The sequence below is a fragment of the Tachysurus vachellii genome, chromosome 11, assembly GCF_030014155.1.
Source record: "Tachysurus vachellii isolate PV-2020 chromosome 11, HZAU_Pvac_v1, whole genome shotgun sequence".
Lineage (NCBI taxonomy): Eukaryota > Metazoa > Chordata > Actinopteri > Siluriformes > Bagridae > Tachysurus > Tachysurus vachellii.
In genome coordinates, this window is record NC_083470.1 from 17672069 (window position 1) to 17686579 (window position 14511).

The window sequence follows — 14511 nt, forward strand, 5'->3', positions numbered from 1 at the left end:
TTATTATTTCCAGTTGGTCTTTGAGCACCATTTCTCTTGTTCTCTCTCTCAGAAAGCCCATTACGTAATCCTGTCTGTCAAACTTTCCACACTGGCTGAAAGAATGCATGCCTATTCTAGTCTTTCTATTTGTGTCCTCGGAGCCCTTTGCAAACATGGTATATTTAAAGGCAAACCTTATTACAAATTACTGCTGTAATCCATCAGTGTTCCATCAAATTCCATCAGTAAATTCAAACACGCTTTCCGGAAAAGTTCCTGCTCTACTTGCATAAGTCCAAATTACAGATAACTGTATGAATGTGACTAAAATGTTACAGGTATTTGTCCATGGCAGCATGAGATTTTACAGATAAACACAGTTTTAGACAGATGGATGTGTTTAACCTAACCATGTTATGATCTTTGTCAGCCCTGTGCTGTAGTTTCACTATTTGTGTATTGAAAACCTCTATCTCTATTTAGTTTGTCAGCTCAACCTGATTATGAATGGTTTTTTGTTTTTTGTTTTTTTTGTATGGCTCTGTTCCATTATGAAGTCATTTCAGTAAAATTTCCATCACTGGCCTTTAGGTACTAAAAAAAAAATTATAGGCCCTGATTCAATCAATGATCAGCTGCAGTGTACAACCAAATATCCAAAGCACTAATGTGTTTATACAGTTGTGTTCAAAAGTTTGCATACCCTGAAAGAAATTGTTAAACATTACTATTTATTTGGAAAATATGATTGATGATGTAAAATATTTTTTCCTTATTTAAGGATAGTGGTCATGTGGAGTCATTAATTATCACATACTGTAGTTGTTTGACTCCTTTTTAAAACCTAATGATAACTCAAATCACCTAAACAACCCTGATCAAAATTTACATAGCCTTAAATGTTTGGCCACATTATAAAGACACAGGTATACTCACAGAGGTTAAAATGGAAGTTTCCACACCTGTGACTCATTGTAATTGTAATTAGTGTCTGTGCATAAATAGTGTGTTTCTCATCTCATGAGGTGATGCGTTGACTTGACTGGATCCTGCACCATGGGGAAGACAAAATAACTGCCAATGGACCTGTGTAACAAAGTAGTTGAACTAAAGCTGGAAAAGGATATAAAAAATATCTAAATACTTGAAAATGCCAATCAGTACTGTTCAAACTCTGATAAAGAGGTGGAAAATAAGAGGTTCGGTTGATAGTAAGCCATGGTCCGGTAGATCAAGAAAGATTTCACCTAATAAAACCCACAAACAACTTTGAGAGAAATACAGGCTGAACTGGAAAAATGTGGTGTTGTTTCAAGGAGCACAATAAGGAGGTACAGTACTTAACACAAATGACCTGCACGGTCGAGTTGCCAGGAGAAATCCGTTACTGTGCCCATGCCAGAAAAAGACCGGAATTTTTTATGCGAGACAGCACCTAGACAAGACTCACAGCTTCTGGAGCAGAGTCATTTTGAGTGATAAGACCAAAATTTAATTTTATAGACACAACCATCAACGCTATGTTTGGAGAGGAGTCAACAAGGCCAAAAAGTACACTTTCCCCCACTGTAACTTATATTATGGGGCTGTTTGAGCTTCAGTGGCACAGGGAAGTTAGTAATAATTGATGACAAGATGAATGCAGCATATCAGAAAATACTGCCAGAGAATTTGCACACACCATGAATTTCTACAGCATGAAGGCTGCACATGGGACGGTTTTGGGTGTTCCATTATGACAATGATCCAAAGCACAAGACAAGGTTAACCCTCCAATGGCTACAGCAGGGTAAGGCTCTGGAGTGGCTGTCACAGTCTCCTGACCTCAATATCATTGAGCCACTTTGGCGAGATCTCAAATAAGCAGCTTGTCTAAGACAACCCATGAAGAATGGGCAGCTATACCATGTGGCAGAAATAAGGACCTCATGCACAATTATTACAAAAGACTGCATGACATCTTAAGATTTTGGGCATGTACTATGAATGGCATCAAGTCAAACGTTTTTCGCATTAACTCCTAATATTTGTAGAACCGAGGAGTCCCTGCTGATTGGAAATGCCCCAATTTCCTGCACCAGCATCTTGCATGAACTCATACAACTGGAATGACTTTTAGCCTCCTCCTATGTCAAGGTCTCATCACCCCTCCATCTGTCATCTATCCATGAACATCTAACCATCCAGACTAAGTGGACCATGTAATTAAAAGCTTGTGGTTAAACATTGCCACTGATACACATGCATCTAGATTCAAATTTTCTCCCCTTTTCAGTATTACCATCTTGAACTTGTGTACCATAATTAAAAAAAGGCTCTTGGATAGAAACTGTTAAATGCAAAATTAGGGGAGGACCTAACATATCATAGCATGCCATTACAAACTGAAGAACTTTATGGTTACGCCTAAAATTTGTAAGCTGCTGGTGATTTAACAATAGCACATTGTGGATCTACTGTACAAGAGCTTTTAATTGCTTTTCCCACTTTTTTCTGTTCTTCTTTAGTATAATTAGCATACCATAAAGCACATTTATCATTGTCTTTAAGCAGCCTGGATTCCATTTCTAAACTTATGACATTTTCTTCCAGTTTTGGTGCCTTATGCTAATATTAAAATATTTTTTATGCATGAAAAAAAATGAATGAAATTTTCACAGGTTTTCGTATGTATTTTCTTCTTAAACATTTAGGCCTTTACCTTTACTGCAGTGGTCCTGATCAACTCAACTTGCTGTTTGAGCTTATAAAGCACAAAAAAACATGAAGGCCAACCATTCAGTTCTGTTTCTTCTGTTCAAATTTATTATTAAATAAAATATATATTTGTCTCTACCAAATTTACCGTTTCAGGGGATATTTCATTGCAGGGTGAGCTTTTATGAAATGTCACCATACAAATACAAACAAACAAAATAAAATAATAAATAACAGTAAACAACAATAAAACATTATTAACAGTATTAATTAGAAAAAAAACTAATTAATCCAACATTAAACATAAAGGCAATTCAAATGCAGCCTAAGATCATGTGGTCATGAAAATCATGTAAAAATGATTTTGAGTCGTGTTTTGAATGTCAGTGAGTCTTATGCATTCTAAATTTGTAACCTGGGTTTTAAATATTTATTCCTTAAGTATCAACTCTTTCAATGTCTGGATGCAAAGCAGTTACATGTGATCAGATTACTTAGATTGTTATTAATACATCACAGCTGATGGACATCAGTCACTAGGACTTTCTTTTAGACTCAAGACTCAAGTCTTAAGCCAGAGAAATTTGTTAACACAACCCTCTAGAACAGGCATTTGTATACAAGCATGTACACATATTGTATTGTATACAAATCTTTTCTAATGAATTCTATTTATTTTAACTCAAAGTTTGATCCAGTGTAAATGTATTTATAGTTGGTATGCTTTGATAAGTCTTAAGGGGTAAATATGTGTTATATATTTTTAGTGGCACAAGCCTTTAGGTCAGTAATTGTTCTTGTTTTCTTACTCCATAAGGAATTGGTCACCAATGCACTCATTTACATAAAGACTATTCATTCATTTTACTTTGTTTCATAACCCTCAGTGTGTTTGATTCTGTGTACACGTGTAAACAATGTTTTTGAAGTTAGGTCACCAGGAACATGCGTAATTTTTGTGACTCATTTATTCGCTAAACACTTTCATAAATCAAATTGGCCTGCAATAATTTTATAGTGTGAAAAGTTTATTGTTGAAATGTTAATTTAATATTTACATCAGTTATACTGTCATATTTCATCCCTGGCATAAAGTCAAAGTATGTATTTCATGGATTTGGTTTTATAGGCTTATCACACAAATATGGCTATGGATTTGTTTATAGTCTTTCCTCAGAATCAGCCAGACATGTACATGTAACTTTCTATACAATAAACTTTGAATTGCTTATGTGTAAATTTCTACTTAACTGAGTTTAAAACATATTTTTATATGATTATTTTTAAATGTTATGTTTATTGTATGGGTGGTCTTTTTCTTTTTCACCCTGAAAAGAAAGGTTTCTGTAAATTGATCTGTAAGAGCTTTTTATAGAATATGGAGCCCTCCTTTGACCCTGTCTGCACATACACTTGTCTATTTTTATAACTTTAAAGGACAACTTAAATGTCAACCATTAGTTTAAAGATATATTCCATAATAGCTGCTCTCCTTGACATCCAATCCTTTATTAATGTAATGGCAAAATGTGAACAGCTACAGCATTGACACATTTTAAGTTACTAAATTATAAAACAAGAAGGCAGTCATTTTCACCTCAAAGGTAGAATGTTTTATTTATCTAAACATAAATTCTATTCAGCAGAATTAGTCGACCAACATTATATTTCACCCCTTATTGTGGGTGTGTTAATGCAGGCCAAGACCTTTCAACAATGTCACAATATGACCCTATGACATAGTATTTTATATAAATACCATAGTCATATGACCATCACTTACTTCTTCTGACCTTATACACTTCAGAGCTTATGTGCAACTTGAAGAATAGCAGGATAGAAGCCGAAAGTATCTATCATCAGGGACGTGGTAAGAAGGTTGTGAGTTTGATTCCTACTGTACGTCCACCAGGTTCCCACTGCTGGGCCACTGAGCAAGGCCCTTAACCCTCAATTGCTCCGTTGTATAATGCTGTAAATGTAAATATCATCTCGTCAGAGTTACAGGGTTACTAGCTTGAGTTGGATCATTAACTAGCAAGCAACTGTTTGTTGCTCAGTAAAGCATTCAACTCGTAGTCCATCAGTTTTCGACAGCACTATGAGTTTATCCTGTTGCTTGCCATCTGGTGACCTGCTAGCCTGTAAATATGTGCTTCTAGCTTGGTGAAGTTGGCTAGACTTTACTAACATGCATACAGGGGCCAGAGTTGGTCTTCTCTCCATTCCTGTTATTTCTACATTTACATTACATTCTACATGTATGGCATTTGGCTGACACCCTTATCCAGATTTACAAACATGCTTTGAAGTCTCTGTCAGTGAATGTATCAACCCTGATTCACTAGGTCACAGAGTAAGGATACCATCAAAAACTCTACACCTAAAACTCTGTTGGGAGGAATTTTTTATTATTCATATCTGAATTTACATATCTTTAAAATAAGATGCAAATTATATTAAGTTTCCTTGTCTTTATATTTTTCAGGAATTTATTTGTTTGATATGACCTATATCGACTCTGCCTATCCAGCCACTGACAGCATCATAGAGACTGAGCAGAGGACCAATCAGATGAACAATCTTCTCCGGGTCATTTCTGACCTTCAGGTGTCCTGTAACTATGGTAAGTAACGTGTGTTTTACCAATTTATTTTGTATTTTATGGATTCAACTGTGAATTTTGATGGATCAAAACATTATTTTAGCAGAAAAAAAACTGAATGAATAAGGAAAATAAAAATAAAATTAATGGTGATTTGTTGATTCAAGGTTCAATTTTATAGCATTGTTCATTTGTTTTTCTTTATTATTTAACTTATTTTGATTTACAGTGCCTTGCATAAATATTGCTAAGGTAATAAACACTGACCAAAAGTACACTTAAACATCATACCCATAAGCGGTTCTTTCCCAAGCTGTTGCAACAAATTTGGATGTACATTTGTAGAATGCAGGGTTTCCCGCAGAAAATTTGTTAGTTAAGGCGATAGGGTTTGGGGGGACGGGGAGGGGGGGACACAGCGCTTCTTTGTGAGATAGACCACAGACTCTGTACTACATTTAACAATTATTTATTTAACACTAAATATAAAATTTAAATAGCATATAATAATAAATAAGAAAGTGCAAAACAACATTCAAAATTTTGCGGACACGCGTTTTAACAACTGGCTAGTTATCCTCCAGACAGTGACGGACCACGTCTTTCTCTCATTTCGGCCGTGTGGCGCGCGTCCACGCTATTCTCCGAGATGCACTTGACGGCCTTTTGTGCAGCGGAATTTTTATTTTTTTTTTGGACGACCTAGTTAAGGCGGTAGGGTTTCCCAGCTTAGGCGGGCCACCCGAAATGCAAAGTGCTGCAGGAAACCCTGGAATGTCTTTTTATTCCCTTCACTGAAACTAAGGGGCCCAAAATTGATCCAGCATGACGGTGACCCTGTGTACAATTCAAAGCCCATGGTTTAAAAAGGGTAGAGTGGAAGAACTCAATAGCCTACACAGAGTCCTATATATAATCACTAGATATCATAAAAATAAACAAATTAACAAATGTCTTGAACCACTGTAAAATCACTGTAAAAACAAGACCAATTCTTTTGGCTTGAGATCAAGACATTTGGGCTTAAGATCAAAAGATGAATATTAGACTATAGATCTGAATTTCAGCTTTTATTTCCCGATATTTACATCTAGTTGTGCTAAACAACTTGAAACATGGCAATCTTCAATTTTCAGGGGAGCAAAAGTATGGGAACGGGGGATAAGGTTTTTTCAGCTCTCACAATTTATCTATCATTGACATTGTTTCCCTTGACCTGTTCAGAGTCTGGTTGTTAGTACAACCACAGTTGAAATTGAAATTTGCTTTTCACCCATAGACAGCTTTCCTGTGTCCATGTTACTTTATCTTTTATAAACAACAAATGCTGCCTTCACATTTCAAACCCAGGGATCATACCATTATTGTTTAAATAGTACAGTCTAACACACTGATACAACAAGAGAAATGTCAGTCAAAAATGTTTCAACATTTCTGATCATTTGAAAAATTGGTGGTTTCAAACAAAAGTTTGACGAATTATTTTCTTCGCATATCCCAGCTGAGGAATTTGGGGTCAGAGCACAGGGGAAGCTATGATACAGCACCCCTGGGTTGCTCAACATCAGCAGAGTGGCAGTGCTGGGGCTTGAAACCCAGAGCCTTTTCCACTTGAGCCACTACTGTTTTTGCCTGGACCTAAAAACTGAGACTGCATCTGAGTCCCAAACACTAATAGTAAGCTTTTCCATAACAGTGGGGCTTTAGTAGATGTGGCAGCTTATAAAAAATACAATAAATTAATCCGGTACTGTGGCATGGGACTATTCAATGCTTATTAATATTTCTGAGATGAAAGAGGCATATGCTAGTAATATTATCTACATGAGCTTCAAATAAAAGGCTAGAGTCAATAATCACACTAAAGTCAATTACTGTTGCAACTGATGAAACAGAAGGGTCATCCAGAGTAATCAGATAGCTTACTTCTGGATGAATGTGGTCCTATGACACTTCTGGCTTGTCAGAATTAATTAGGAGGAAGCTAGAAACCATCCACAGTCAAATGTCCTCATACACTTTTCAGATTTATTAAACTGGTGTGTCTCTGAATAACTGTTCCAAGACATACAATATATAATTATAAATACAGTGGGCCTAAAACAAATCCTTGTGGAACACAACCTGAGAATGCATAAAGAAGTATTAACATATACAAGCAAATAAGACCTGAGCCAGGAAAGTGCTGTTCCATTTCCTCAACAGTATTTTCTATCAAGTAGAATATTATGATCAGTGGTGTCAAAAGCTGCATTAAGTTCAAGCAACACCAGCAGGGAGACAACCCCTATCAGATCAAACCTATGATTTAGGCACATAGCCAATGCTAAGGGAAGAATTGATCATTTTACAGGGGGTTTTGTTGCTACTGCTAATATCTGTTTAAAGAAACATTTAGATAAGAAATCTAGTACCAAAGTTTATTTTTTAAGAACAAATTAGTGAAATTATGCTAGTTTCTTGTAAGGGAGTGGAACATTCTAAATGCTTATCTGATATTGTTATTTACTGGATTAGCCATCAAATTGTCTGTTTTTTAATTAATAGGCTTACTATATATTTGTGTCATTGAAATACTTCATGAGGTCATTGTTTCTGCAATTTGGTGTGCAAATGGTGTGCACATTTCTGGTGTTATTCCTGGTTAATTTAACTACTGTATTAAATAAAAATTTAGGATTTATTTTTATTATCTTTAGTTATTGTGGAGAGATATGCTGATCTAGCTGCTCTAAGAGAATTTCTGTAGCTCTTTGATGCTATTTGAAATACTAACAATTTAATTTGGCTCCATTTACATTGTTATTTCCTTTTAAGGTGCCATCAATATTATAGGGTGATATAATAATAATAATAATAATAATAATAATAATAATAATAATAATAATTATTATTATTATTATTATTATTAGAATTATTATTATAACTTTTACATCAGAATCCATTTGAATTTGATACCTCTGGCTCTAAATTGTTATACATTCCATCTTGGTTTCTTACAACAAATATGAGTCTAAACACTCCTAGGAGGCAGGTTCTATACAGTTTCTTTGTCTGTCTGATGATGAACAGAATCACAAAAGAAAAATGCTGTGAAACCAAGAAATATAGGGACACAAGCAATTATAATACATTCATTGTCAAACTACCAAATTAAACAGCCTAACTAATGCCAACTGGCAGTACTACATTAAATAATTCAGGCTGCTTTCTGAAAGTGATCATTTCTAGAAAGTTCTAGTGGCAAATGTATTAGATACAGGGGTTCTGAACTACGATGTAATTCAACATTTCAACTGAAATCATATAAAATAATTTCTAACTTAAAACTGTTCAATTTGACTACCTATCTAGAATATTAATTGAATAGTTTATCTAACTACCTTAACTAGTAACAGTACAATATGTAACCTGTACCAAAATAATATATATATTATATATATTATATAATATATATTATAATTTGAATACCATTAAATAACATACATACTGATTTTTTTTCTCTTTGGCAGATCACTTGCTGACATTACCACATGTACAGAAGTACCTGATGTCAGTGCACTACATTGAGGAACTGCAAAAATTTGTGGAGGATGACAATTACACGTATGTTTGATTGGTTGGTTGGTCTTCAGTGGAGAGAAATATACATAAATATATACATATACATATATACACACACACAAATATATATATATATATATATATATATATATATATATATATATATATATATTTTCTTATTTTAAAGGACAATTCTGAGAAAGGAATAGCTGAAATGCAGTAATCAAAAGATAACATAAATGATGTGTTTATTAAAACCTTTTAATTTATATGTTTCATTTAAACATTAATGTAACTCTCTTTTTTAATTTTCTGTGGTCGGAAATGACTTTGTTGACACTTATACTCATAAATGAAAGCTGTGGGAATTAGATGATACTATCAATCACAGCTATATAGTTTGTAATACACAATCCCGGTTTGCCCCCATACAGTTATTGTACTATCAGCTGTACTTTTTAAGCAAATACTATACTAAACCTCCATACTGCCATAAAGAAACACACAGCCAGGGTTGATGACTTGATCGCCAGTAGTGGATTCCAAGCCTTTCTCTCCCAAGTACAAAACAATAATCATTCTTTCATCCTGAGTTGCCATACTGTGTGATCCAGTCTGCCTGGAGCAGTTTTCTTGCTTAGGGAGTTTCAGCATCCCTCAGTGTGATAGAACTTTTGTGTTGAACATAGATTTCTGTTTGCTTGGATTTGCCAGACTCCAGCTTAGCCCTGTTATTTTCAGATTTTTATAGTTGTAGCTTATAGTAGCTTATGTGTAAAGGTAAGATGTATTTATTTGAGTTTCATGATTTACTTTTTCATCACACAGAAAGTGATATTATTTACTCTTGACCAGATTAATATTAAATATTAAATGTGCCGTGCCGTGTTGTGCCGACAAAAAAAAGAATTGAGAGTGAAGGGGGAGAGCACAGCTGTACACGGGGGTAACAGGATTAAACATTTGAAAGGAGGAATGACTTCATCGTCTGGCCTCAATCGTGCTTACATGGCAAGGTTGCACACTGGTTTCTCCATAGCATCATACACAGAGTCACGTTTCTTTAAACCAGAATTGCTTGGCCAGTTGTTTCACATTTTATTAACTTATAATATAGAATAATAGAATTAATAGAATAAATTAAATGCAGTTCTACTTCCAATTTCAGTCTGCCAGGTGGTAATGGAGTTTTCCTGTGTGTTCATTTTCATGCTGAGTACAAAGATGAAAGTCATCAACCTGTGACTATGGCATCACATGTAATTAAGCAATCCATCTCAATTATAGACCAGTGGGTACACTGGGTATCATAATACACAGACCAGAAAGCCTGACCTTATTTTATTCTTAAAAAAGAAGCCAGAGTCTGCCTCATTTTCAATTTGAGAGACCTATTGATGTCATATTTAACATGTTAACATATGCTATGCATACCACGTGTGATGCATGTGTTAAACACACATGATCAGTTTGTAGCCATAGATTAGACGTAAATTTAGTATGTAACTACAGATTTACAACAAAATAGAGGACTGTCACAATTAATGTAAATGTAAATTAAAATGTTACTCGGGTTGGTGCAAATGGCTATAGGATGAACGTGGCATAGCTGGTACCTGTTATAGGCTGCATGCATGAGGTCATGGTCATAGAGGAAACTTGATGGCGGACATCCACTTAGTTGTCGAAACATTATTACATATGCAACTTTTTTGGTATGTACAAATATGACATGGACACGAGCCATTTTTCAGTGATAAAAGTGCATTAACAGCAGTAACTTTATCTATAATGAGCTAAATACACCTCTTCCCTTTGTTTCCATTTCTCCTTTGTGTCACCAACATCAAACAAAGTACTGTATAGAGTTAATTGTGAGAATGAATCAGCAGTGGCAACAATGGGAGTAATAATTTGGGTTTTTAGATAACCAGTTGATTTGACAGAACATGTTTTAGTCTGTGTTTATTTTCCATTTTTCTATTAACATTCATTCCCTGCAGGTTGTCCCTGAGGATTGAACCTGGGAGTAATTCACCCCGTCTTGTCTCTTCTAAAGAAGACCTTGGAGGTAGTAACCTGTTTTTTGAATGTAATTTTCCTTGATCTCAGTATTCATCTGGAAGATGATCATGCACTTTGAATGTATGGTCTTACATAATGGGAGTCATCCTCCCTCTGGATAAAGATGGCATCTTCTGTGGATTAGACAGTGTCTGGAACTCGTCGTGGGTTGAAGGGATTTGCAGATGGTTTCTGGAAAGACTATGAAAGAATTATTTCCTTTAATAGAGATTCCAGACCTTAATGCACCAGGAGTACAGGTTTTTAAAGCAGAAACCTCCACTCAGTTGCTCTATGAGCGAATGCTCAGCTGGACAGGGATTTAAAGGCTCCCCTCTGATTAAACTGATTCGCAAAAGTCATATTTCCTCTTCCTAATAGTAGCCAGTGAACCTTACATCATGTGACATTTGGTATTGTTTTTTCTTAGGCTTATGGTTATGCATAGCACCAAATATAGATTGCCAGTCTAAGATCCATATATACTGTAGGTGCTGTATTCTTGTCAGTTACAGTACATGTAATTATAACCATACACAGATTTTTATCATGTAATTTTTTTTTACATAATGTAAATTAGAGTCTCTTAGACACTTTTGTACAGTAAGTATCTCTAGATTGCTAAATATTGTTAATGTAAATCTAGAGCCTATCTTGGAAGCACCATGTACAAGGTAGGAATTGACACCGAATAGTACACCTTTCCATCACAGGGCACCATACAAACACATTCAAACACTTATTCACACCTAGTGGAAATTTAAAATAGATGCCATGTTTTAAGGACATGGTAGAGGACACCCACAAAGACAAAAGGAAAAAAATGTAAAACCACACAAGCCCATAACCTGAGATCAAACTGGAAACCCTGGAGCTGTGAGGAGACAGTGGCACTTGCTGTGCCACCCTACCATTTATTTAGAGTCATAGTCATAATGTAATTTCATAAAAAATAACACAAATAAATTATTATATATAGATTATAGGTATATAATAAAGGATAGAAATTAAGCAACCTTTTGAAATACCTTAAACATTGGGGGCTTTTTCTCTATCTTTATTATTACAGTCTTGATGCCTTTTCTGTTTGAACACAACTATTGAGCACATACGTACAATATTTAATTTTATTATACAAAAAGCTGTGCAAACAGATACAACCATTTCTCCCACTTTTACAAGGACACTGTAAAGCCAGTAGCACCTTTTTTCTAGCTCACAATGAAGTCACTGATGGTTGTGGTCGGAACTAGTGCTGACTACCATGTGCTAATTGGAAGGGAAAGTCTGTTTCCAGTTAGTGGAAAATTAAAGAGACTCTGGGAGTCTGGGACTTCTGCAAATGCCTGCTTGCTTCAATACCACAAATATCACTCTGGTTTTATTGTGAAGTGGAAAAAAGCCCCAGACATGACTGTAAGGAATACATGTAGCTTTTATCAGTAGATAATTACATTTTCTACAATTAAGTTATTGTTCTTGATTTTATTTTGTTTTATTGGGAAGATTTTTGGTTCTCAGGCTATGCTGTAAGTATAAATGTGCAGCAGTAGATAATTGAAGATATTTTTAGTTAGGCTATTCCTAATTGTATACACATGGCTATAAAGGAAAGAAATTGATGTTTTCTGAACAGGAAATGAGGTGTAGGTCCAAGAATGAGGCTTAAAACCACATGTTTGGCATGAAAAAGTGCAAAAGACCGTTTAGTAAGTAAGGGTAATTTTCAGAATTCTAAAGTCCAAAGGTTACTGCAATATTTATGTGTGGAAGGTTATTCTAAATGAAATAAGGAAAATGTAAGTAAGTAGGATAGCCATACGAAAAAAGAGGCAAGTAAGGTAAAAGCAAGCATGTAATTAAATATGGTAAAAATAATTAGGTAAGTAAAAAATAAGTAATCATTTTAAGTAAGTGAAATAAAGGTGTCATTTCATGTCCAAAGGCTTTAATTGTCATTTTGACCATATATAGCTGATGCAATACATAATGAAATGAAACAATGTTTTTTAGGATGTTGGTGCTACATACAATCTGGTGCTACAGACAGACACACAGTACAATACACTACAAGACAGATACATAAAATAGCACCAACCAGTAAATTCTTTGAAAATAAGGATGCTTTTACAAAGCATCCTTATTTGCCGTAACATATGACAGTGGCAGATTGTAGCAGTACAAAACAGTTGTATCAGCAATTAAAAATATGATGTTCAAAAATACATGTAAGTAATTTGTATATAAGTAAAAGTAAGTAAATAACCAACAAACAATTGGACTCAAGTGATGAAAAAACAAACAGAATAGATTTTAATATGTAGTTTCCCCAAAAAAGTAAATCAAGATTCCTAAACCTGGTGGGGGAAAATAGTATTTTTTTTTCTGCATCCACAATAATTAAGACAGTAATTAGTTTTGTGTTTGTGTGTGTTCACATCAGGACCATCAGAAGAGTCATTCTCTGCAAAGTATAACCGGAGGCCAACATGTCCTGATACCTCAGTTGTATCCCATCTGCCTACACCCCCACCAGCCCGACACAGAAAGAGCCACAGCCTGGGAAATAAGTGGGTAACCTACACTACAATTAAAGTTAGCATGAGATACAATTTTAAGTTTGTGCACACTATTTCTGTTGATACAAATAAGTCAAAACTTATCACTATGTAGTTCTGCTCATTAAAATCTCACCCTTGCATCTTATTATCATATACTGCCCCTTAGAGCATCATTGACAGCTTGCAGCCTTTTGTGATCATTGTACATAAGTGTTTTTATTTTCTTATGTGTTCATGTTTTACACATTTCTTAGGAAAACGTCTTCAGTTTCTGTAAATTCTTTGTTCATGATAGTGTCACAGGTAGTATTAAACTCTTTAAACCTAAAACATGGGTTGTATATAAAGCTAGTTGATCTCTTGGTATGCTTTTTTGCCAGCATGGAATGTTATCAGTGTTTACAAAAAGAAAACAAGATTTAGTTTTTATCTCTCTCTCTCTCTTTTCTCTTTGTTTAGCATGATGTGCCAGTTTGGAGTAGCAGAGAGTAAGAGTGCCACTTTTTCTGTGAAGGAAAAGGCTCGTCATCTACTGGACGACAGCTTTTTAGAGTCACACAGCCCCGTCAGGAATCACACACACGACTCTGTCTTCACCAACGGCATCTCATTAGGTCCTTTTCTTTACACACTGATTTTCTTCACACCTTTGACTCCAGAGTCTACTTTATTAGATTTGCTGTGCATTTCTTCAAGTCAGGGAATAAAAAACACCTCTTCAACATTACAAATATTAGTGTTCTGGGATGCATAGATTACACCTTAGTTCAAATATCTTACTTATCATCGTCACAGTCAATGCCAATGAGCAGTCAGGGTAACATTAGCTAGGTGGCTGAAAGTCAGTACAGAGTGCACAAATCAGACTGAAGAACAAAATACAAGATCAGATCACAAAATACACAAATAAAACAGTACAGGCACTGAAAGCTACAGAACATGTGACTTCTGTTCTCTGTGTTGTCTTTTAGCTAGCTAGCTAAATTTAGCACCAACACCAGCCTAACAGGTCACTGCACTTTTAGGACACACTCAGCT

General features: G+C 35.1%; 1 protein-coding gene across 2 annotated transcripts in view; it reads left to right on the forward strand.

Moving 5' to 3' along the window:
* ralgps1 (Ral GEF with PH domain and SH3 binding motif 1) overlaps positions 1–14511 on the forward strand; it is a 97269-nt gene that overhangs the window by 71277 nt on the left and 11481 nt on the right. For both annotated transcript variants that reach the window (XR_009649159.1, XM_060880680.1), the window contains exons 9-13: positions 5168–5305; positions 8797–8890; positions 10852–10919; positions 13356–13482; positions 13933–14087. Coding sequence is in view for 1 of the 2 variants with exons in the window: in XM_060880680.1 (XP_060736663.1) it covers positions 5168–5305; positions 8797–8890; positions 10852–10919; positions 13356–13482; positions 13933–14087 (582 nt within the window). In the remaining variant the exon portion in view is untranslated. The remainder of the gene's footprint in view (positions 1–5167; positions 5306–8796; positions 8891–10851; positions 10920–13355; positions 13483–13932; positions 14088–14511) is intronic.